This window comes from Danaus plexippus, assembly GCF_018135715.1.
Source record: "Danaus plexippus chromosome 18 unlocalized genomic scaffold, MEX_DaPlex mxdp_35, whole genome shotgun sequence".
In the NCBI taxonomy this organism is placed as follows: Eukaryota; Metazoa; Arthropoda; class Insecta; order Lepidoptera; family Nymphalidae; genus Danaus; species Danaus plexippus.
Window position 1 is genome coordinate 297,903 of NW_026869854.1, and position 25,361 is coordinate 323,263.

At 35.3% G+C, this 25,361-nt stretch overlaps 1 protein-coding gene across 9 annotated transcripts in view; it reads right to left on the reverse strand.

Annotated features, from left to right (window-relative positions):
* LOC116772833 (sodium/potassium-transporting ATPase subunit alpha) overlaps positions 1–25,361 on the reverse strand; it is a 30,923-nt gene that overhangs the window by 1,804 nt on the left and 3,758 nt on the right. Inside the window, exons 2-16 of one of the 9 annotated variants that reach the window (XM_032665105.2) lie at positions 8,657–8,737; positions 8,273–8,404; positions 8,018–8,188; positions 7,707–7,928; positions 7,410–7,628; positions 7,157–7,337; positions 6,773–7,030; positions 6,202–6,551; positions 5,866–6,117; positions 5,575–5,786; positions 5,036–5,219; positions 4,556–4,771; positions 1,985–2,079; positions 307–481; positions 2–234 (exon numbers count right to left, since the gene is read on the reverse strand). In XM_032665105.2, the coding sequence (XP_032520996.1) occupies positions 2–234; positions 307–481; positions 1,985–2,079; positions 4,556–4,771; positions 5,036–5,219; positions 5,575–5,786; positions 5,866–6,117; positions 6,202–6,551; positions 6,773–7,030; positions 7,157–7,337; positions 7,410–7,628; positions 7,707–7,928; positions 8,018–8,188; positions 8,273–8,404; positions 8,657–8,737 (2,981 nt within the window). Of the gene's footprint in view, position 1; positions 235–306; positions 482–1,984; positions 2,080–2,955; positions 3,051–4,032; positions 4,128–4,555; positions 4,772–5,035; positions 5,220–5,574; positions 5,787–5,865; positions 6,118–6,201; positions 6,552–6,772; positions 7,031–7,156; positions 7,338–7,409; positions 7,629–7,706; positions 7,929–8,017; positions 8,189–8,272; positions 8,405–8,656; positions 8,738–9,002; positions 9,195–12,168; positions 12,467–25,361 lie in introns of those variants that run through there. The other 8 variants (XM_032665106.2, XM_032665103.2, XM_061528629.1 and 5 more) reach the window with 8 other exon arrangements.

Sequence of the window (25,361 nt, forward strand, 5' to 3'; positions counted from 1 at the left end):
CTTGAGAGGATACATCCGCAGACCCTTGTCCATGCCGGGAGTGTAGGATAAGAAGGCGGCGAGGGCAGTTTCAAACACGAGACCGAAGTTCAGGGCCCAGTTGCGCATGCCCTGGTGGACGATAGAGTTACGGCGAGTCTTGCAAATGATCAAGTCCGCCCACTGTACTACGACGATGGAAACGAAGAAAGCCGTGTGGCAAGTGAACTCCAGAGCCTTGCGGTCACGGTAGGTCTGGAAGAAAATGGGTTTAAAGTCAGACAAAGCTACACGGAAAGAAATAGTTGTATTGGAATGTATACGGACCCATTCCTGTCCATAGGAGTCGGGCAGATCGTTGATGGCCTTAGAGTCCCATTGCTTCCTGATCCCGAACAGTTTGGTGGGAAGGAATCCGTTCTCAGCCATGATCACGAAGTATACAAAGAAACCAGCTGCGGCTTGAATCATTCCGATTTGTCCGTAAGCCATGGAAATCAACCTGTATAGTCGAAGTCAATATTACAGACAGTGTTTTGATTACGACATGGAATAACTAGCACTGATTTTACGTTTTTATAAAAATGCTATCTGAAATTAAGTAAGTAAGTATTAAAATAATAAATTCGTAAAATCAGACACCTATAGCGATGTATTTAAAGCTTTTTTTTCTGTACAACTATTGTTTTATAAATTCTCTAGAAAAAATCATCACATACATGCAATGTCTTGGACTTCTGTCATTAATATTATTTGAGACCAAATAATAAGCAGTGTTTTGCAAAAAAAATGTTAGTAGCCTTTATACGGAAATATGTATATAAAAAGCCCCTATATAACATATGTACATGAGCGCGTTGTATGGTGTAGTAATAAATCATATATATAAGTAAAATCACAATACTTTGATATTAAAAATAATGTTATTATTACTAGACCATTGAGAAAACAGTATTAATAGACGGATACTTACCTCGAACCAAAACATGCACGACATATATTATAGAAAAGAAGCAGAAGCGGGGACTATTAAAATAAAGCGTGTCAGAATGTGTACAGAACGTGAATGATTGAAGCTCGCCAGCTCGTGACCGATATAACGAAGAGCTAATATTGAACTGCCATAAAGACCAAACAAACACAAAAGAAATCGATGGAATGATGAAAAAGAAACAGTAATCACCATATCGCCTAAGACATTCCTTTGGTAAACTAAAATAAATATTCTATAAAAGAAAATCTATGTTCTTCTACATTCTAAACATTAACACACAGTTGATTTCACTAATTCCTACATTTGTATGACCTCTAAGTCTTCTATTTTTCACTAAACGTGCAATTATCGACATCATTTAAGTCGCTTCTGATCTATTTTTAAAAATATGGAAGAGTGAAGATTTAAAAGATTAATACTATTTTATCATCTATTTTCTATGTAAAGAGGGATCTAAAAGAATTCTTAAAAACATTCTCAAGAAGCTAAAAGAAACAAATAGTAGGTCGTGTATATTACACCGAGTATTGTATGTCGTTCATATATTTGTTGGGCCAGTTTAAGTTTGGGGGGGTAATTGCTTAGTGCTAGATCGAGGGTTGGGATCTGTCTCCATAATCACTCTTCCACATCCATGTCAAATGGAACTGTTTAACCACAAGTAGCCGCACCATTAAAATGTTTAGTTAACCAATTAGTAAAGTACAGGATTCAATTCAAAGACATACAAATCGTATTGAATATTCCAGAAACTTCAACGTTTTCTGATCTAGGACAGTAAAAATTATGATATTGGCATATGTTGGTAGTATTTATCTGCTACTTGTCCAGGTAAGAGAAACATTTACGATCTTAGTCCGAGATTACAAGTCATAATGATGTCATAGATATTATTAATTGCATCCTGTACTGTTCATCCTGTAATTTTGATAGTGGGGCTATTGAGAGTGTTAACACCCAGATGAGTATCTATAAAGCGTTGCCACGGCGATGGTGGCGGGTGCGGCCGACCTTCTGTTGACGAGGTTGTCGCGGTAGGGATCTCGAGGCTGCCGCTTCATGATATCTGACTCTGGTGCCTCATACGCCAATGATATAGCGGGTACCTTCGTAAACACCAAGCAATCAGCAAACACCGACTCCAAACTTACATAGTTTACCTATACCGATATCCGACGCCACTACCTCTACCTCCGGACGCACATACAATAGTTCTAATAGTAGGTACATATTATTACAATATTACGGAAATAAGAAATATCTAGCGTGTGTGAAAGATCATCAGCATGACTTCCGTATAGGTCATACATAGTATATGAAATACTAAACTATTTATGATCAGATAAGCCCTAGTATATAAATATGTAGGAAGGTGTAAATGTACTTATATAATACAACCTAGCCGCAGTGTATATCGAAAATGCTGTGACATGACAAGTGATAATACCTCTAAACCGAATGATATCTTCATAAGATATTGTGTTATGGTGTGCATGAAGAATAAGGATGATAATAAAAAAAAATATATAAAAATAACAGTGAACATAATTACTAAGAAGACGTTGAGGTGTTCAGAAATACATGCACGAGAGAGACAGAGATGGCAGACAGAAGACAACGATCAACTTACCTTTAAAATTCACGATAGTATAATATAAATAACAAGAAAAAACCACAAAACATAACGTGGAACAATGTGTTTCATGGGCCACCAGCAGGAATACAAAACACATTATTCCAGACATCAAGCTACATTAAAGGAAATAGAAGATCAGTTAATACAGATAAGTTAAAAGACAAACGCAAGGCAGAAAAACTGGAGCGGTGCGACTGTCGCCTTCAATATCGACATACTATAACACCGGCACACAGCAGGCAACAACCAACCCCAATATTGAAGACTAATGTACACGTGGTAGCAAGCAAATAGCGTAACAATAAAATCATTTGTACGAGCGTTGTCTCTCGTCTTGTTATTTTACCTCTCGTTAACGAGCTTATCAGTGAAAGGATTACGCGGCTGTCGCTTCATTATGTCAGATTCGGCCTCCTCGTAAGCCAGGGAAATGGCGGGCACCTACACAAACACTAGCTATGAGAGCCATCGGCAAGCGTGCGTCGCAAGTCGCCACCCACGTGTCCACAACATCCAACACAACATTAACAAGACACTTGTAACCATACGACCCTGGAATCACCTCTAACCATCTTTCAAACTACCTTCAGTTTTTATTAATTTTTTTTGCCACCAATACGTTCATCAGGGAAGTATGCTTGCAATGTCTCGCGATGCTTATAACTAGTAGAAAACAAAATCTTAAACACACAAAAAATAGACCATGACATGACACTTCTTCTGTATCACGAGGATGTAAAACAAAAGTTGAACGAATGATTCGTGAATGATGTTGTACCGACATCGGTGAATGTGTTCATCAGCGATCATGGTAACCTGGGGTGACGATGATGATGGCTGGTGATAATGATGATTGGAAAAGTCATGTGTAGTGTCCGCCGTCGGAGAATATAAGCTAGTATTCTTGAGAATATAATCCCTAGTATTATTTACCTCTCGTTTACATGACATTTTATATACACCGATATCAAACAGTTAATGACAGCACATAATTAGTTCTGTTTAATACACCCAGCGTCACAGATTGGTGTTTGATATTACACTTTCTTTGTAAGAGCCGATGTTTCTTTTCAATGGAATATATAACCAGCAACGGTGACGGACAATAGAAGGAAAATTGATGCAGATCTTGGACAAAGAGGAAATATAGGAGAAAAGGGAAAGGTAAGCTAATGAGCATCTAGCCAAAAAGGTATGACGAGAACATGTGCTCGAACATTTGAAAATGAAAGAAACACCAACATGTCACGCTATGAGGTAAATCCAAGCATCACTCCATTATTAGAACAACAGAACAAGGCGTGGGACTCCATTTAGTTAAACCTAACATTCTCGTAAGCGAACGCTTTTCCAATAACACAAGTTATAGCTCGCAGCTGAAAACCAGTTAGGAGTTAGGCACAGTGTAAGGAATAAGTGAGACCTTTCGTTGACAAGTTTGTCGTTAAATGGGTTTCTAGGCGGGCGTTTCATAATATCCGCTTCCGCCTCCTCGTACGCCAGCGCTATAGCGGGCACCTAATGGCAATGTTACTTTAAACAAACTACATCTTCCTTAATGGTCGGCTGAAAATTCCTATATTTAAGACAGCAAATTTTTTCAGATGTTTTCTATACCAATGTTTTCATTTTTCTTTGTAATATTTTTAAAGAATTCAATATAATAATGAGTCGTAGTACAATCGCAACAATCAAAGAATTATCAAAATCCTGACAAAGTTCTTAATTCAGATTTAACACATTACTTGGATTTTCAAATATCTTCTGTGAACTGTTTCATCTTTTTATATGAAAACCGTTCGTTCTAGTTCATTGTTTTATATATATTTTTCAGTTTCCATCAAAGTAAAATCGCTTATTCATACTTTAGATAGGTATCGGTTGCGAGTGTACTCCACAAACGTCGTATAATCCACCTTACTGTAAACGTACAAAGTCCAACTTACCATGTCGGTTCCGAGATCGATGCAGAGAATGGTAACAGTGCCTAGCGGCAGTGGAATGTCGCAAAGGATAAACGCAAGGAAGGGGGAAATTTCAGGAATGTTCGATGTCAGAGTGTAAGCGATGGACTTCTTGAGGTTGTCGAAGATGAGACGACCCTCCTCGACTCCGGTGACGATAGACGCGAAGTTATCGTCCAACAGGATCATGTCGGCAGCCTGGGATTGGAGGACGTTTAATACGATACTACAGCACAATAAACCTTAACTAGTTACTATTTTTATATATCTACCATACAGTACTTGATAACCAGGTTTTGACACTACATTGAGCTCTGATCAAGGTTCCTAATCCAGTTTCTATGAGGAAAAAGGTAAGTCTCAAGATTTTATCATGAAAGACGAAGAACTATTTTACTGCAATGTGATATTATAATTTGTTTTTTAAGACGACCAAACAAAATGTAAAGTAAGATCCCTCACTTGTTTGGACACGTCGGAGCCGGCGATACCCATAGCTACACCGATGTCAGCCTTCTTGAGAGCTGGCGAGTCATTGACACCGTCACCTGTCACGGCCACAATTGCACCCAGGCGTTGGCAACCTTCTACGATGATGAGCTTCTGCTGAGGGGAGGTGCGGGCGAATACGATCTCCGTGTGGAACCTATGGGAATGTTATGTTGACATTACCAAGAGATGTCGAAAATGTTTTCTGTCACCGATGTGTCGTTAGCAAAAACATGTCTAGCTCTAACTGAAATATATCGGCTTTTTTGTCAATTATCGAAAAGGTCTGCAAAAACTACATCGATACCACAGATCGATTGATTTTTCTGTATTTATATCACAGCTATCGATTTAATTGTACAATTTGACGTGTTCTTTGTTTTTATGAATCTGATAATCTCGAATAATAGTTAATACCTACTTGAATTGTGTTTATGTTTTTAAAAGAAATAAATATGTAACATTTGGAGCAATTAAACAATTTGTAGTTATATCCTGCAAAACAATCTTACTTGAGAATTTCGTCGAGTTGATCCGAGTTAAGATCCCTGAGTTCAGTTCCGTGAACTACGGCGGCCTTAGCTTCACGAGGGTTGACTTCAGAAACGGGAATGTTCAGACGGGCGGCGATGTCTTCAACGGTTTCGTTTCCTTCAGAGATAATTCCGACGGATTTGGCGATAGCCTTGGCAGTGATAGGGTGATCTCCGGTAACCATAATGACCTGGGAGCAAATAAATTGATGATATAATTATTTTTATTTAAAAATCGATATTTATTCAACAAAATAAGTTAAACCCTACCTTGATACCAGCGGATCGGCATTTGGCGACAGCGTCGGGTACGGCAGCGCGAGGGGGGTCAATCATACTCATGAGGCCAACAAAACGCAAGTTGTCGAGTGGGAAGTTGGGGTCGTCAGTGTTGAACTTATAGCCAATGGGGTACTTGTCGGAAGGCAGTTGAAGGTCGCAGAAACCGAGTACACGTTCACCAAGTCCACCAAGCTCCAAGTAGGCATTGTTGAAAGCTTCCTTCATTTCCTCATCCAAGACCTGTTAAAGTTCGAAGAATTTATAGCAGAATTCAATACTTCAGTAACAGTATCTAATTATTGATATTATGTATATTAATAATACCTTTTCCTTGCCACCAATGAAGATAGTGCTGCAGCGTTCCAGGATCCTCTCGGGAGCTCCCTTCATGACCAGCAGGTGACGTGGGTCGCTGGGATCATCGCTTTCGTGAATAGACACCTGGTACTTGTTGGTAGAGTTGAAGGGGATCTCGCATACTTTCTTGTTCCTCTTCCTGATAGACAGTACATCCCCGAGGGCCAGTTCCATACATTTAAGCAGGGCAGCTTCGGAGGCATCTCCAGCTACTTCTTTCTTCAGAATAGGCACACCGTCCTGACCACCTTTGAATTCGGCACGATTGCAGAGACTTGCGATCTTGGCGAGAGCCTTGAATCCGGGGCTGGTGCGGTCTGATGATAGAAGGTTATTTAAAAACATTTATCAAAGGTTGAATTAATGTTAAAATTGACTCAAAAACTAGTAAAATAATCCAAACAACCTAAATCATTATAATTTAATTGAATTTTAAACGGACCAAGGAGTTTCAAGGAAGTAATTTAGAATGGAAAAAGAAAAACTTTGAATTGTTGAATGAATGTGAATTCATGTTAAGTGTATAATTTCAAAATACCATATTGTACTCCAGATTGATCCTCAGTAGTATCGGCTTCAATGATCTGGTTATCGAACCACATATGAGCAACTGTCATCCTGTTCTGGGTTAAGGTTCCGGTCTTGTCTGAGCAGATGGTAGATGTAGATCCAAGGGTCTCTACAGCTTCCAAATTCTTCACGAGACAGTTTTTGGAGGCCATGCGCTTGGCAGTCAGGGTCAAACATACAGTTACGGTGGCGAGTAAACCTTCGGGTACGTTGGCTACAATGATACCTGAAAAATAAAACGAATGTAAACGATCTTCTCACCGACCTAGACTAATAAAATGAAAAAGTAGTTAAGGAATAATACAACCCGCAACGAAACAAGTCCTGAAAGCTTTTTGTCGACTGTACTCACCAATAAGGAAAATGACAGCATCAAGCCAATGATAACCAAGGATAAAGGCAATGATGAAGAAAGTAACTCCGAGGAAGACAGCCACGCCGGTGATCAAGTGGATGAAGTGGTGGATTTCCTTAGCAATGGGGGTTTCACCAGTGTCCAAACCAGACGCCAGACCAGCAATACGACCCATGACCTGTGAATCATCAGAGTTTAAAACCTCGTTACGTAATTAAACAATTCAAAGTAACTATCTATTAATTTTTACCGTGTTGTCACCGCAGCAGATAACGATTCCTTTAGCAGTTCCTTCAACAGCATTGGTGGAGAAGAATGCCAAGTTCTTAGTTTCCAGAGGATTTTCATTAGTGAACTCGGGTCCACGAGACTGAGGTTCCGATTCGCCAGTTAAACTTGAGTTATCGACTTTGAATCCACGAGCCTCAATGATCCTGATATCAGCAGGAATACGATCGCCGAATTTCACCTTTAATGTTACCAACCAATTAGACATTTAGGCCTTGTATTTGAAGTTTACTATTTATATTGAGATGGTATAACAGACCTCAACAACGTCTCCAAGCACCAGATCCTCAGCGCGAAGCGTTAACTTTTCTCCTTCACGGATAACGGTAGCGAATTGAGGTACCATGTTCTTGAAGGATTCCATGATCTTGGAAGACTTGCTTTCTTGGTAGTAAGAGAATATTCCAGTCACGATAACGACAGCCGCCAATACGATTCCGAGATACAAGTGGTCGTCCGAGGGTTCTTCAACAGTACTCGCCTGAAGTTTCATGATGTTATTGTAATATATTCAACATTTCACAAAAATAAATAATAGATGACTTAAGTTACTAAGAGCCTACAACTTACCACAATACCATAGGCAATAAAGCATAGGATAGCACCAATCCACAGTAATAACGCGAAACCACCGAAGAGATTTTTACAAAACTTAACCCATTCAGGCGTCTGTTTTGGAGGTGTGAGTGCATTTGGGCCATCTCGTTCAAGGTTCTCTTTCGCTTTTGCGTGGCTAAGTCCCTGATGAAAAAAGAAGTTTTATAAACGTTAATTTTTAAGCGGGACTGAGTTTCTGTTGAATGATCCTGTTTTTATTCGTCTTACATTTTCGGGGTGCGTTTGAAATCTTTGGTACAGTTCCTCTGGCGTTACTTTGTGGTAATCGATATCTAATTCCTGTTTAAGATCATCTAAGTCTCCCGCTTTCCGTTTCTTCGCAGGGGGTTTCCGGCGGGTCTGTTGTGCACAGATATAAAAATTAAGAATTATCATAATGAAATTATTACAGACACGTTTTTATTACAATTTACACAAAAGTTGTCCTTGTACGTACGAATTAATAAGTAAGTACGAGTAGCGCAATCACTAAACAATAAATAACAACATTAATGATGTATGCCATGATGACACAAAACATGCTAAATTAAAAAAAAATGTAACATTATAAAATAAAAAATAAAAAATGAGATGAAAATGCAAATTAAAAACCTTGTACTGTCCATCAGCGGTTCTATTATCATCCTTTAAGGGGCCGATGGTTGCGACGCGGTACGAGTCGGTGCGTCCATGCTGCAAACATAACTAGGAGCTAGACACATTCTACAAGGCCTGGGCGTCATGCACTGTAACTAGCTGGCATGATGAACACCAAGTGTTTATGAATTGAGGTGCTTATTATTAAAAACGTATAAACTGACTTAAGTAGTCACACAAGAACAAAACCAAAATGATAACAGGCGAATGATTGCGCATAAGTAAAAATCAAAGTATTCTAAAATATTAGAAAGGCTTATGAAAAATCAAATTGTAAATTTTAACCACACAATAATCGTACTTCGGTAACCATTGTGAACACAGAGAGCAAGCTGTATTGTGAGCTTGGCTCGGCAACAGATTGTGTGCTTGAGGTGTAACCTTGACGAGCTGTATAGTTCTGTTGGGGATCACCGATTCAATGGCACTCAATTGATCTGAACAAGTTGCGTGTGCGAAACCGACTGGCACAATATGGTGTGCACACAACCGTCACTGCTCTGCCACACATGCGCACTCATTTAAATCCAAATTGTATTTTCCGTTATGTAAAAGCTGTCATCACCCACTCCTAATATCCTTGCCAAGTTATTACGACGACTTATGATCTAGTTTTAACAACACCACGCCTGGAATATTTAATTATGGGCACTTGTTCCACTGTTGTGTTCAAAGCTGGCCATAATGTCACACAAACTAAATGCGTCCGCGTTGTCGTAAACAAGCCGTCGGTCGCCGTCGATAATTGATGAACGTTTTCATAGCGGACCTCATTAAACCGCGCCCTGAATTCCCATGAAGGTTACACTCAGAACAGGAACTATAAATAATTGGACGCATAAAGTTTAAATAGACTACGGAAAACGCGGAGGACTTTCAATGCACCCGCAGTGGAAACTGTTAATACAGAAAATAAATAAACTTGAATTTATTACAACAAAGAATATAAAATCGAACACATTTATAGTAAACAATGTCGGACGGAACACTGCTCAAGCTGTGTGCTCTTAATGTGATTGGAAGTGTAATAAATATAAATCCGTTGAAAATGTATAAGGAAGGCGTTCTCCATTCGTTACATAAGCGGAACGCAGAACGCTTGCGCAGTGCGGCCCAACCCCCGCTACCCTCGACATAAATAGCTGAAAGACAAGGTTGCCACCCCCGGGCTCACGGCGACCGCATTCTATAATCTCTGCAAAGGTTCAACCGAAATATATCATAAAGAATGGAATCCGGTTCCGATGTGAATTATTTTGTTCTCTTAACACGTTGTATTATAGTAGCTAGAAGGGTGTGATGACATCGAAGCTTCTGCCCGATTATTTTTTTTTATATAGAAACATATCATTACGAAATATAGGTCACATAGTTTCGTCGTATACTCTATTGTGAGATAGCGATAAATGAGATCAATAGCCAGCAAATGTCATCATTCGATAATTCAATGCCATGGTCAAAAAACCGGCTTCTACCGAATATTTCTCGTTACTATCATAGTATTTTAATAGCATGTGAATGAGACTATTATTTTTAACTCTAGATTTCGGGCATGCGGATAGATCGCGTCTCTGCCAAAACAATATTAGAAGACTTAAGACATTCGCGTGTCTCTGTTGATGTCGGATGCGTGCGTCATTTTTATTTAATAACATTTTTTTATTGAAAAATCTGTTATGTTATGATTACAAAAACTTTACGATATATTTCTCGGTCACGTGTCAGGACTGTTGTTTAACTGAATTGAGATATTGCTTTATTGTTTTAATAACTTTTATGAAGTAATTTTTAATATTCAGTAACGTTTAATTAATTTGGCTTAATTACTGTCATAAAAGACGATAAGTATAATAAATATAACCACTGTTTAAAATTGTTTAAATGACAAAGGGTCAATGTATTTTCTGTATATTTTATTATTTTGCAAACAATATTTTTTATCATCGAGGTCATTCGAGTAATCTCAAATATATAATTGAAACTTGCGAGGATTTCAAATAATTAGGATGGCAAATATTAAGTACGAATTTTTATACAACAATACATTTTAATGTCTATTATGATATATAAGAAATATCATTTTTTACTCGCGTCTTCATGTTAAATCTAATGCATGCACATGCACTTCTGTAAATAATCAGCGAACAATGCCATCTCGTGACATATCGATTATGATAACGTTTGCTGTCGATGTTTCTATTGTGCCAAGTAATTTGAGAATGTTACGTCCTGAACATAAATTATCGAGATTTGTTCTTTATGGACAAGACTCTGTATTATGCTTTCCAGTTGTTTCACATTAAATTGTAATTATTAAATGGAATATTGCCTATTTTTAATATATTGGATTATTATTTTTACTACTATTTAGTGAACATTGAACTTCAAGGACCATGTCTAGCCTAATTGCCCGGTGCGTGCTATCGTCATAAAGGATAAAGGAAATACTCGAATAGAGCGACGGTACTCTATGCGATTTAAATGACATAATGACAAGCCAATTTTCTAATAAACCTCCGCTCTTATATGTAGTTCTCGTGTCCGAAAGCGGCCGCCTCCAGCGACAACCTGTTTAACAATTTCCTACAGGACACCTTACGGGCTGTGAAAATGAGTCACGGGGCTCGAAACTTCTGGATGTCCTTTGTTAGTACCAAAGCAATAAATCGAAAAATATTAACTGTATAGATGACTAATTCTAGAATAAAAATGTTTTGAAACTAAAGTGATATTCAGAGGAAACCTTTGCTACAATTTTAACTTAGAATCGACCAAGTTACAGCGCATGCTCAGTCGGTCAAATTTTTAATTGAAATAAAATATTTAGTACCAAATTGAGCTTCTTTGTTTTAGTTTGATTTTGTAATAAAATAATAAATAAAATTTGATCTATTTGTAAAATGCGATGAGACCACAAAGAAGTGTCGTTCGACGTCGGTGCTCGGCCCGCAAATCGATCGGAGATGTTACGCAACTCGCCAGCCGCTGTCTCCAACATATTATTTCCTTTATATTATTTGGCTATTTCCTTTGACAAATATATGTATTAGAATGCAGCTACGCTACTAATGGCTTGCCACATTAAAATATGTGAACATTATATACTTCTAGAAATAGTACTAAAAACAAAGAAAAAAAATTCAGAACTAAGAATTATTTATTACAATGCGATATTATAATGTAAGTTATTACTACGAAACCTATTCTAATGCTCCTATAGACTTAAAGATGACTTGAAATGGAACAGAACAAAGGTGATTGAGACGTGCAAATGATGATCCCTTTAATATGTGAGCTGAAATCGTCTGAAAAACTCGTACCAAGCAAAACTGATGATGATGGATCGCGTAACCGTTCCACACTCACCATCAGCTACATGCACTCACATCTTATATCAAGCACTGCGCCGCAAGTAGGCTGGCTATATGAAATGCTCAAAAACACTACTGCAAGCGCACTGCACTCACCTCGCCCATTTTCGCAAGTCTCTACTCAAAAGGCGGATTAAAAAAGAGCAGACCGCCTCCGATCTCAACCACGATCCTCGATTGAATGAAGTGGATCGTCCCTAGTTCTGGAACAACGGAGACCGTTACGTCTTCTTCGTCAAAGAAAAACTAAAATGTGCGCTTTCACGTTGTCTCGTCGCACGGCACTGGGACTATGTCATTATGGTGCGAAACTAAAACCCGGTATGAGAGAAGTGCACGGGTGGAGGAGGCGCGTAGGGCGCGTCTTTCGGCGGCCAGTTTCGGGCGGCGACTGAGGATTGGGCTGGCTCGTATCGAGCCGACGGCGCGCTGACGTCACACTGCGTCACGACGCCAGCGCCGCCACCGGCACCGCCGCGCGCAACTCGCTGCGCGCGCATCTCGGCAGACCACCGACCACCGAGCACCTACCACTGGCCCCGCCCGCCCTCACTCGTAACCTTCCACAACAGCCACGTTGACAACCATCTTTGGGTCACGCATTTTCTTATCAGATTAATATCATCCACGATTTTAAGACACATTCATTCGTACAAATAAACATTATGAATTATATACTTCCAGTTGAATATATTTCAAAAAGATTTCTGTTTCTAAGAGTTATTAATACGTTATGTGTGCGGTCTTAAATATTTTCGTATCCTAAATATTGTAATCACATATCTATAATGGGAGATTTTGAAATAGATTAATTCTGAATTAATGAAAAAAAAAATGACAAAAAGTTTATTTAAAGGGAAAACTAAAATTTCAGTATTGTGTACATCAAATTTTTTTATATTGTAATCCACCCTTACTAAAATGTAATATAATTTTGCGAAGCTATCAAAAATTGTACAAAATTAGTTGTTTTAAAATTCAAGTTGTTGAGAAATTAATTAGATATCACCTTTGAATTTACAGTTACAAATGTAGTTCAGTTTCACAGCGAGGGGGCGCCACCTGTGAGTTATTAATTTCCGGCATATGACGACGTTCCCTCACACAGGTACATCAATAAACATATTCAACGACTAATCGAATATCAATATAACACGAGTGCACTTACATTGATATTTATACATGTCTTCTCATTCGTATTCCTAAAACAACTTTTTTTTAAGGAAACGAAACTATTGTTAAAATAATTTTCCCTCATCAATATATAACCTTGTATTTTGGAACAGATTTAGGCACGGCGTAAGATAGGCCTGAGACATTTACAGAGCACTTGACCTTCCGTTTTGAAAACCCCCCATTATCGGATAAAAGGAGCAATAGGATAAAGTATTTTTAGTCCTCGCTTTTTTCGATATATACAGCTGATAGATGGAGGGGATTCAAGCAGAGATGGGAGATAAAACGGATGGAACTATATTTTTATTTATTTGCTATTTTCCTACCTACATCTTGGTTAAACTTAGGTGTTACTTGCACAGTATTTTTAAAGTCAAAGTTTTAGAACTCTACGATTATGTAAGTTGTTGTTCTTTTTTTTTGTGAAACACAAAATACGGTAAAACGTATAGTTGAAACCTACACTACGCTTCTATATGAGAATTGCCATTCCAACGACTCTGTGTGACTAGGGAATGTTAAACAAAGGGATATCTAGCATTCGTCCAGCCAGTAGATGTATTGTGATGTACAACATTATCATCGCGTTATATATTTTCATCAGCATATCGATATATTAAACAGACATACATTTGCATCCTAATATTTAATGCTTTCTTGTAATGTATTTTTACTATTTCGTTGTGTTTCATTCGTTGGTAAGCTACAAATCGATATTGATGCATGTCACTTATTGGAATACTATAAACCACGCATGCACCGAAGAGCTGTTTCCCATAGGTCAGTTATAACTTACCTACCCCCTGAACTTTGATATTTGTGAACGGTAATCGATTGAACTTTAAAGCTGTTTTACTTTAAAAATATATATTATTAAATATCAAAATGTTTGTGTCTATAAGTTTTTGACAGGATGAAAGTTTTTTATGCGTGTGGCTCATAACTATATAATTTAAAAAATAATTCTCAAAACAAACAAAAAAATACAAGTAAGTATTAAATATAACCCGGTATCATTTGATTTATACATCAAAATCTTATAAATAAAATTTGGTAGAATTCAATATCTACACGGAAAATTTAAATATTTACAGTAGAGACAGCAATTTTATCAAATTAAACAAGTGATTATATTAAATAATGTATTATGTAAGGCATAAGTATCAGAGCCGGGCGAGCGGGCCATTGCTTGGTTGAAAACCGGCTGATATGAAAATTCGTCCTGGGGTGTGAGGTGGGTGGCAAAGGAGGCTCTATTTGGGTCACCCCGGGCGCCGGCCGCGATCAATAAGTCGGGTCGGCGCGCGCCGCTTCGACTATCTCCCTCACACACAACCAAGCCCCAACATATACAGCTATCAAAATTAATTATACCATTGTATTAACAGTTATTACAAAATAATCAAACCCATATCAAGCGTATTATGTATGGCCTCTTCTTAGGTAACGGTTCTATTTTCAGAGACCCGCCCTAAGATTGAAATCACAACCCAACAATATTCGTGTAATGATAATTGTTTTAAAAGCCTCTCTAGTTGTGTGTTGTATTTTCATGTTAAAAAATTTCGTTTCGTGCCGTAAAGTTCATTAATTAGTTAACCATTGAGCCTCTTAAACTCTCGAGTGTGTTTTATTCAAACGAGCTCTTTGCGCTTAACAACTAGTTTCAGCTTTACTCAATTAGTGCAAAATTTATCAAGAAAATTAAGAACTTTATTTTCATTTATTATATTGAGATAGTTTAAATACATTGGTTAATAAATAAAATCAGTTTACTTCTTGATTATTTATAGAATTATTTCGTAAATTATATTTACAATGTCCAGATTGATTTGTAAATTATTTTCATTTAAAAATAACAAAAAACATGATCTACAACCCAAGATACAAACAGTTTACAACTGTGATATTCAAGAGAATAAATTTGCGTTTAAATGAGATATTTAGAAAACATTCTCTGTCAAGTTATTTCAAAAATAATTTTCCTCGCCAATTTTCAAATGTTCGAGTTTTTTATCAGATACTATTTCTAGGGAACTAAGAAGTATAAGAAATGCGGTATACTAAAATACCCTGTTGTATGGTACGCATGAACTAGAGGCTTTTAAATTTTACTATGACAATTTTTATGGAAAATTAAAATGTACCCTTTAATCTCAGAGTTTAACATTATATATAAAACCTGAATAGTTTTAAAATGTAACGACAAAAACGATTTAAACACTAACACTACAAAAATTTACTTAAATTCTATTAGAAAATTGCCGATGACGTGTTATAATAGTTGATTTTCTCTTGTCCATTTGTATCCATATTGTGACGTAGAGTCCGGTTTGGCCTAGGTAATAATCGTTAGAAAAGGTAAAAATTCCTTCACTAATTTCAATAAAATTTTACGTATAAAATGTAACGTCTTTATTCTTCTTAATTTTCTTTAAAATATAATACCAATAATATTATTTCATATATTATTTGTGTCTCCTGAGATAAGGAGGTTTAAAGAATTAAAAAAAAAAATGTATTCATATCTAGCATAGAACTATTTATGATAGAAATCTTACATAAAAGCTATTTAAAATTAATATAGAATGTGAAGGCACTTTTGACGATTGGGTAGATAAAACCAGTTTTATAAATTAACTTACCGTTCAATCGCACTACGAGTGATGAATAGGATGGAGCGTAGAAAACTACTCACTCTACGGACTTATAGAAATAGGAATTATCGATGAAATGCCTGAGGTCGACCGTCCGCTAGTACGGCTTAGGGATATTTCGATTTCCGATATTAAATCCGCCCGAGACTGGCGCCCAACCTGTCTACTCACCTTTAGCTTTCATTTAATTTTCATGCTCAGTCTGATATTTACTACCTATTACGTGTACTGTACTCTATATTTGATTTTTTTATACTCAGTTTTTGTATGTTTTACTATAGGATTCAATTCTACGTTCATTTAATGTTGCATATTGAATAACATCACAACTTATAGGAATTTACGTGTATAGCTGCATAGTCGCAAGCTGCTGTAATGTTTGAAAGTATTTCAGTCAATGAAATTATTATAGTGTACACCAAATATAATGTAATATAAACAGTTTTGGCTTCGGGGCCGTTGCTAGGCCGGGTATGTTGATTCACTCACTTTTAATATGACTGAAGGTGAAATCGAAGGAAGTTTATGTGAATATATAACCGTCAGATAAGAATTATAGTTCCTAAAAATATTTTAAACTGCACACGTCTCTAGGCGAAACATAAATATATAACATATTTAAATCACGTGATAAAATCACAGTAAGCATATAATAAATACAAGATATCAGTTGGTTTAATCCAGTTCGTGGACAAAGAAAACTCAGTCGGCTCGTACAGAGGTTGAATTGTGGTTACATAATACTTTGAAAGATATAAACAGTCAGCCTTCAGCATATAACACCAAAGATAATAAATCCGAGATACCTTTAAAAGCCTCTATTACTTAGCAATACGCATTTCAAAGAAAAAATATTGGTATTATGAATCAAATTCATTTTTTTTTTAGTTTAATTTAATGGCACCCTTTATATATAATGCAAACGTTCCTTTCTATAAGGCTTTAAATGCCTAAGGTTCAAGTTTATCAGTACCAAGACTTCGATTCTAGAATAGGAACATAACGAAATGTTTGTAAAGCGCAGTCGCAATGTGCGAAATTAACTAGGGTAAAGTTGAACGCTCCTCTTGCAATTGATTAAAGTACATAGAAAAAGATAGAGAAAAACTGGATGCAGACTTTACGAATCTGGAATGTAAATTAGTTTCAAACTGTATTCCTTTAAACGCACAGCTTTGTTGGCCTTACAATGTACTAGAAGTTAGCAACATTAATAATAGAGTATAGAGAGCTTTTACCACAACATAATGTAACAGAAACATTTGTTATATAACAAGTAAATACACTCTTATTAAAGCCATTATGTAATATAAAGCTTTTGAAGTATTTACTTTAGTTTGAATGTGTGCGATCTAATTAAACAAAGTACCTAAATTAATTGAGGCTTATAATGCAAACTAAACAATACATCGGAAACTAAAAAAAAGAACAATTGATCATGTTTTTTTAAAGCGAAAGAACCTTTTTGTATTACCATTTTAAGTCCATTTAAAAATTTGGCATACCCCTTCGCGGCACTTTACTCAACTAGATCTCAGAGTATTTTGGCAATGTCTATAAATCTGTCAGATCTATTCTTGGCTCATTTCTAGTACATAAAATTCCACAATTCTTGTGATAAAATATTATTGCGAGAAATATATTTTTAATTTTACAATAACAACAAAGTTTTGCAATGGATTCGCAGGATTTGGATGCTGTAGTACATATTTTATCTAGGACGGGGTCGTTTCGTCGCTAAACAAATCCCAGGCCATTTTATGTAAATCTAATCATGGGATGGGTCTCGTTAAATGCACGCGAGAATTGCCATGCTCGATATAATTCAATTATGAACGTAGCGTACTGTCGCAAAGGTACTGATCATATTCTGAGGATATAACGCTAGACTCGTGGGAATATATCAAGTGAAGATAAATGTATATTAACGACACTATATTTCTATAAAACTAACTAGCATATAATACAGATATGTCAATCAGTGTGGGCTTTGCATCTTGCCATATTACATCTGATTTGAGTCATTTGAAGTATCGAAGTCTGAGAGCATTGTATGTATGGCCGTTGTCCAACAATCATTTCTAGCGAAGAACGTACTTCTTCCCGACTGGAACACACCGGAGTATACTCCTTGACATCCGGTAAATAATATCAGTTCACTGACATCATTGTCATCTCAAGTCCGCATCATATTTTAGATTTAAAACACTAGTTATAAGTGATTTGTTTTTTTTTATTATTATAAATAACCTTTTGTCACAGTATATATTTATATTATATTTTTTTATATACATGTAAAAATCTTTTTCAGCCGGTGGGGCAAATCGCAAAAATTCGTCATATCATCATTGATGATTTTTGAAGCCCCAGCCGTATTTAAGGCACTATATTAATTTCGGCCTCATCTATATGTAAAGAGTGAAAATATTACGATAGAAAAATATCTAAATAACTTATTTAACTTTTTTTTAATACACTTGGTTGAGGGTGTGCTTTGTAATCATCAGAGGTTTTGTAAATGTATCTTAATAAAAAGATGTCATTTTATTACGTTCAATTTCACCAGTTACAAATTAAAAAACAACTCGCATAAAATTACAAAATTTTGTTACGAGTTCCACAAAGAGCAATGTCCCTGAATAAGATAATACAAGAAAATATCTATACATCATCAAGATTTATATGATGGCAAAGTTGTAAGCGTTTTATGTCATAATGATGCTACCACGAGCCATTTGGCATGTACTTTGGCAGCTTAGCAACTTAAAGCTTACTTTTAATAACATATAACTGGTCCAAGTCTCATCTTAAGATCAGACATGCATGTTCAGAACACTTAACAATACACTTAGGGATAAAGTATCGACGGGGGCTTGAGACATAAACTCATTCGATTTTCTAGTAAGTTGAAAGCAAGCTACTAAAGATTTAACCCTCGATGAAGTATGCCCTCAGACTCTGAAGCGACAATTCTAAATAAATTGTAATAAATCTTTGTCCACAAAACTATTTCATATTTGATAAATAATTATATTTAATGCGTTATGAATAATTTAGTGAGGATTTAAAATTCATTATTTACATACATTCGTATATACTTGAGGTGTATTTAATAACTTTGCACCCATAAGCATTCCAAGCTCTTGTCATGTAAAGATTCATATTAAAACTGAAAAGTGAACCCCGCCTGAACATACACACAAAAGGACAGCGTTAATGGCAGCGCTGCCTATTCATACATTTTTAATTAACATTCCTTATGAAATGCAATTAGTACATACGGAGATACCGTACAAATGAAACGACTACAAAGAATATGCTTTATTAAGTTGTGTATATAAAGATATACCTTATATAATATTTCTTTTAATCTAATTCAAGGTAAAATCTACACACAAATAGAAGGAAGTACGTTTTTATAATGTTAAAAATATATAAATAATTTCTCTTGTTATTTCATATTACTACAACTTTATTAAAAAAGATTTGTTGCAGTTATATCCGGATTTAATTTTGGCCTTTGGACCTCATTGAGTTTATTTGGTCTAAGTGAGACGTGACTCAGAGGAAAGGAACAGTTAACTGTCATTATTTCTCACCAAATTACCTAGCGCTTACAGCAGACGGCCGAAATGAATTAACCTTCATTGAATATCAAAAAATTTATATTAATATTCTTCATTTAGAAATAGTAAACAACAATCCTAGAATACAAATTCAAATTCATTGTTATTGTTATAAATAAATGAAATAAGAGAAGCAATATTGTGACTACAACAACGAGGCAATTTACAAACGAACTAACTGAACATCAAAAAGCAGAGGAAGCTGACGCCAGCAATGAATGCCACAATGGCTCAAAGGCAATCTGAATGTATTAAACTTATATAATGCAGTTAAATCTAGATAACTCTTCTGCACTCACGAATTAAGCTGAAAGGAAACTATGTTAATAAGTTCATCCTTATAATGAAGATTCTGTTATATAATTACTTCGTGAGCAAAACGAACAAAGGAGTGAACGCTTCGCATTAAACTATAAAACTTTAAATAAAATAAACCATCTTTAAAATGTTCCATGTATGAAAGCTACCACTTCTAAAGCCATCAGAGTATCGATCAAGCAAAAATATTTTATTTATGTCGGTACATAAATAGTTTTAAGGCCATCGTCAGACACGAACCACGAACCGCAGAAATGTTGAATTTTATTATTCATAATAGCCATCATTTTCATATTATATTGGATAACTTGGCTACGTTATTCAAGACTGAAAATCCTAACGGCTCAGAATAAATCATCTTAAAAGACAACATTCACGAAATCATTTATTGTGAGTACATATTTTTTCAGGGCATTACGGTTGCTAAGCTTTCATTTGTTTGATCTTCGCTCGTAAGTTTCTATTTCATATATAATTCTAGTTTCCCCTTACCCTATGGTAGAAAAAAAGGGTGACCTGGTTTTGCATAACGAGCTCCATCATTATACAGGAGACATGAATACTGAACTAGTCCTAAGACCTCTTTATTTCAACCAAAATTCTTATGATCATAAAAATCCTCCTTTATCGGTAGGACCCTCGGCCGAACAGTACAGAATATATTTAATGCCAGTTAAAACAATAATATCACCAGAAATTCTATTTATGTCAATATTCGTTATAAACATGACTTAATTTGCCCATTATTATGTATAAAGTAAGAATTAATTTCATTATGAAATTTAAACAATCTTCAACTCAGCGAAAACCAGAGGAGCCTTCACTCATACTTAATTATAAAAAATATTAAGCATGAGCGAAATATATTTTAAATATAATGACATAATAATAAATTTGGTATTAATGTTTGAGTTACGCGAAGAGAAGAAACACCGAGCCTTACATTAATCCTATAGATGTCCCATTATGCTACCCTCTTACGTAACATGATGCCATCATGAAGAGACAGAGTGTCTCCGAATATTCAATTAGGCTGATGCGAGAACTCGTTTGTACTTTGAGTACCTACATCGGCAGACGATGACGTACTTCAGGTTATGTGAAAAGTAGTTTCTTTTCTTAGTTATTTCGTTTGTTGCTTTCGTTTAATAAAGCGTGTAGTGTATAGATGAGACTACAGGCAAGACTTCACAAACTAGGTCACAGTAGTCTGCAGCCGTAGGGCGCGACGTATTATGTAACATCTAGCAGTCCTGTGCAATCAATAACTGAGTTCTTGTTGGTCGTGAGAAAAATGCACGAAGGATTGTTATTCTCATCCTTATCCTTGCTTTGTGATTATTACTCAGAGTGTTTTATGATATGTAATAGGTGATAAGTATAGAGAATTAGCCTACATCGCTCTATAACCGAGTATACAACTCTGACCGTAAAATTACGATGTCAATCATTATTAACAAGTACCAAGTTTTATTTATTAAATTCGTTATGAAGGCGGCTGTTATACTCTAACAGGGAAAAGCTTCACCCTTAATAACTTTCTAAGTGCCATCGACAACTCCAAGTAATAGGTAACTTCATTCCAAATTATGTTCCATTATATTGATGATATTGATTTCTTTTTTGTGACTTCAAAATAATTGGGTATGTTTTCTCGTGTGTTGTACTTTTACAAAACTGCATTATTTTTCGATTCAACTCAATTGAATAAAATACGTTACTGTATGATGAGTCTAGATGAAATTAGTTGTACGAAACATCTAGTAATATTCCGAAAGTCTAAAAATAACGCACAACCTAAAACTTCGCCTCTTACATAATAACAATTACATAATATATGAAATAACTAAACACCTTACATGTCACACCTAAAAATAATTATAGCACTAAGATAAAGATCATTGGAAATATGCAATAAACTGAATTAATGAAAACGTATGCAATTTATGTAACAAATTTCTTATCTAGGGGCGTGTTAAAAACAGTTCCATTTAAGGCGCCCCCACCCCTCTGCCAATTTAATCTCGATAGTAAACTGACCTTCGAAGTGTAACTAGTTCCGCCTAATCATTAAAAGTAGAATCCTAAAACAACTTTATCAAGTCTGAAAACATTTAATATACAAATAACGATATCAATCTCGTTAAGGTGTCGTGCCACGTTTCAAAAACCTATTTATATAATCTCTTTGAACGGATTTAAAAGGTTACAACCCTTGACATTCAATACGATTGATCTAGAATATATATAGTCACGTTGGAAATTAATGAATTACAAATGAAAACCTAGCTTGTTTTTGAGTGGACATAAAATATAAGTGGTATAGCGGCGCCAGTGTATCTAGAGCTCAGTGGGCGATCGATCGGTGGCGACCCCTTTAAAGACCGATGCACTGTGCACCGGTTCCCCGGGAAAAATGACTTGCTGATGTTACCTAACCGTTTGAACTCGACATTATTCCGACAGAATTCACTTTACAACCTTTGAATACTACTGACCTGTTTAACAATGGTAAATGTTAGTGTTCTGGGTTCATGTTATACTTTTCTCTGTGTTATATTTCGGGAGGGACTTGAAAAATAATCTGCTTTATGAAGTTATGTTGGACGCGACCGATATCTTAGCAACCGGGCTCGTGGTAAGTCAAGTGGAAGTTTATTTGTATAGATCATACATTTTGAGCAACGTTTTGTGGCCTGAATTCTAGTGTAGCACTATTTCCATATAACATATCCCACAATTTAATGTAAACGTTAATTATATGCTTAAATAGGTTGTGAACATTTGCCGTTTGATATCCATTAATAACTTATGTAATGAGGAGGTCAAATAGGTCATTGGCAAAATTATAGCACGTTGAAAAATAGATGTGAAATTCCACTTCTTCTTGTAATATTGCTTATAATAATACACCAATTAATTTAAGTCTGGTCACTCCGATAGTGTTACACTTAGTGTAAGCTTCTCATTTGTTTCTTTAACACAGGCATATCAAATAAGTATTTTTTCAGAGGCCTAGTTTCGTGGTTGGATGAAAAAATCCTTTATCTTTCACCCCTATAATTTTTTTAGATTTTAATTTTCTCAACAATTATAACAGTTATAATGTTAATTTATAGAGTTCGTTCGGAAAAACCTTTTTTTAAAACAAAACATGTTGATAGATCGTTATCTAAAGCCTTGTGTTAAAATAACATAAAAACCTATTGTTGTATTATTAGCTAATAATAAACTCGGTAACAAATGTATATCTTTCAAATCAAACATATTAGCAATCTTAATTTTGGCATAAATAGCACGAATTTTAGCACGTTTATTGCAAACTTCATACAAGCTTTAAATCTTCCCATTCCCCAGAAAAAACTGTAAAAACTTTTAATTTTACTGAGACGATAAGAAATTTTAATTTCAATCGAAGTGCTTAAAACGAATAAATATTGAAAGGAATAAAGCCGGCTTTTGAAATAGTCTCCAAACTCCATCTCCTTCGAATCGGAATCGATTTAAATAAAAGCTGAATGTTCATACTTGCCGAGAACCTTTAGACGTATGAATTATCTGTTATACAGGTTGTGCAAAGTTTGATTTATAATAAGTCAGAGCTGTAAGAGAGGCTATTGTAGGAACTTTAGCCGAATTTTTCAAACCCTTTTTTTTTCTCAATACCATCAAAGATGGTTGCCACATCACTGGTGGAATACAGCCTAATATGTTCACGAATAAGGGATATCACATACAAAGTATTCGCTATTAGTAAAAGCGACATTATAAAAACAGTGAAATTTAAGACGGCTGCCAACATTGCGTGTTAAATTTTATCTTCTTAATCTTAACGCTATGGATATAATAAAAAAGCTTTTAAATTACACTAAGATGAAACATCAAATGCGAGGCTTAGAAGAAAATATATATTTATAGTTCTCTTGGTAAATAAATGCGTCTATTTAGCTTGCGGGAATAAATCTTAGAACAGTTTACAGTTTACTGAGTACAGGGAGCTGCCGGCTGACTTTATCCTTATACTTTCCGACGGCCACTATCATCTCATATCTTATTCATGCCCAAGTCAACCTATTCACCACAAAAAAAAATGTAGTAATAAATCTTCAATTAGTATTTATAATATTATTAATTCTAATTTTAAAAACTAAGTAACTCTTAACCTGTTCATACCTGTTCATGTCTAATATTAAATTGCTTATATTTTTTTATAATCGCAAAAGTTTATGGCTAAATGCTTAATGCAACATTGATTTCAAAATTCTGTTCAGAAATTTAGTATTTTTTTTTTATGTTTTTGAATGATGTATAAAAAATATTATTAATAATTAAAATATTTATTACAAGGTAGTAATTACTATTTAATTTTTTCGTCAGTGATAAAAAAGCAAAATAAGGCAAATTAATGTAACTGTCCATCCATGTCCATATATATAATAAACTAGTTTTTTTCTAAAGACCGTAGAAGAAAATGCATTTTGTAAATGAAAGACGTGTTGATTCTGCTCGAGATCTATTTCTGAATAGGGATTACAAAAATGACGCCAAAAAAGATTTTAAACAAATCTTTATTTTTAACGTATTGTATGTTTATCGAAACTTTTCAGTCACGTTCCTTATCTAGTCTTCATAAAATTTTTGAAAAATAAAACTCATTGAGACGGAAACAAGAAAAAAATTCACATAAAAATATGACGAAGTCCAATGGGTGTGTTTCACCGATTAAGAAAGAACACCGAAGGTAAAAAACAACTGAAATCAATCTCATGATTTGATATTTAAGTCTTTAAATTGTAAAATATATTTTTTAGTGCAACGTTTGGAAAAAATAGGTTTCAAATATTATTCGTCTTAATAAAAGAGTTGAAAAATATAACACATTAATTTGAACAAATTGACATTATTAAATGCACTAGAATAAATATGATGTTGTAAAAGTACTCTGTGATTTGGATATTATGATACTTTTCATAGAAATATTTTTGCTAGGTAATCTAAAATCTAAAAAAAAATTTAAAAGTATAAAGTTCATTCATAATTCGCAATTACTGAATACTTTACCGCCATAAAAAAAATTCTAGCCAGTCCTATTGTACGAGCTAAATATTTACAAATCTCAAGTTACTATAATTAAATGTAAATCAAAGGCTTTTCGTCACAAAAGCGAGGAAAATTTTATCTTTTAATTGTACATTTTTAACACACATTAAACTCTAAAATCTTGCTTCACATTGTAATTATGTTTAAAGGCTCCTATAGTAAATTATAGTTCAGAGTGGAACATCACAGACATATAATGCGTCTCAGGAGGATCAGCGCAAAAAGTAGGTCTAGTAAAATTACATAACCGCATAATACAATACTACCAAGTACCAGCCGCATTACATAAAAGGGCAGCCTGCGTCTGGCAAGCGTATACTTTATCCACTACCAGTAAACTTGGAAACGTTGACAGTCTGCCTCCACATACCTCTACATAAAATTTTTGATATTGAATACCGGGCGTAATCGA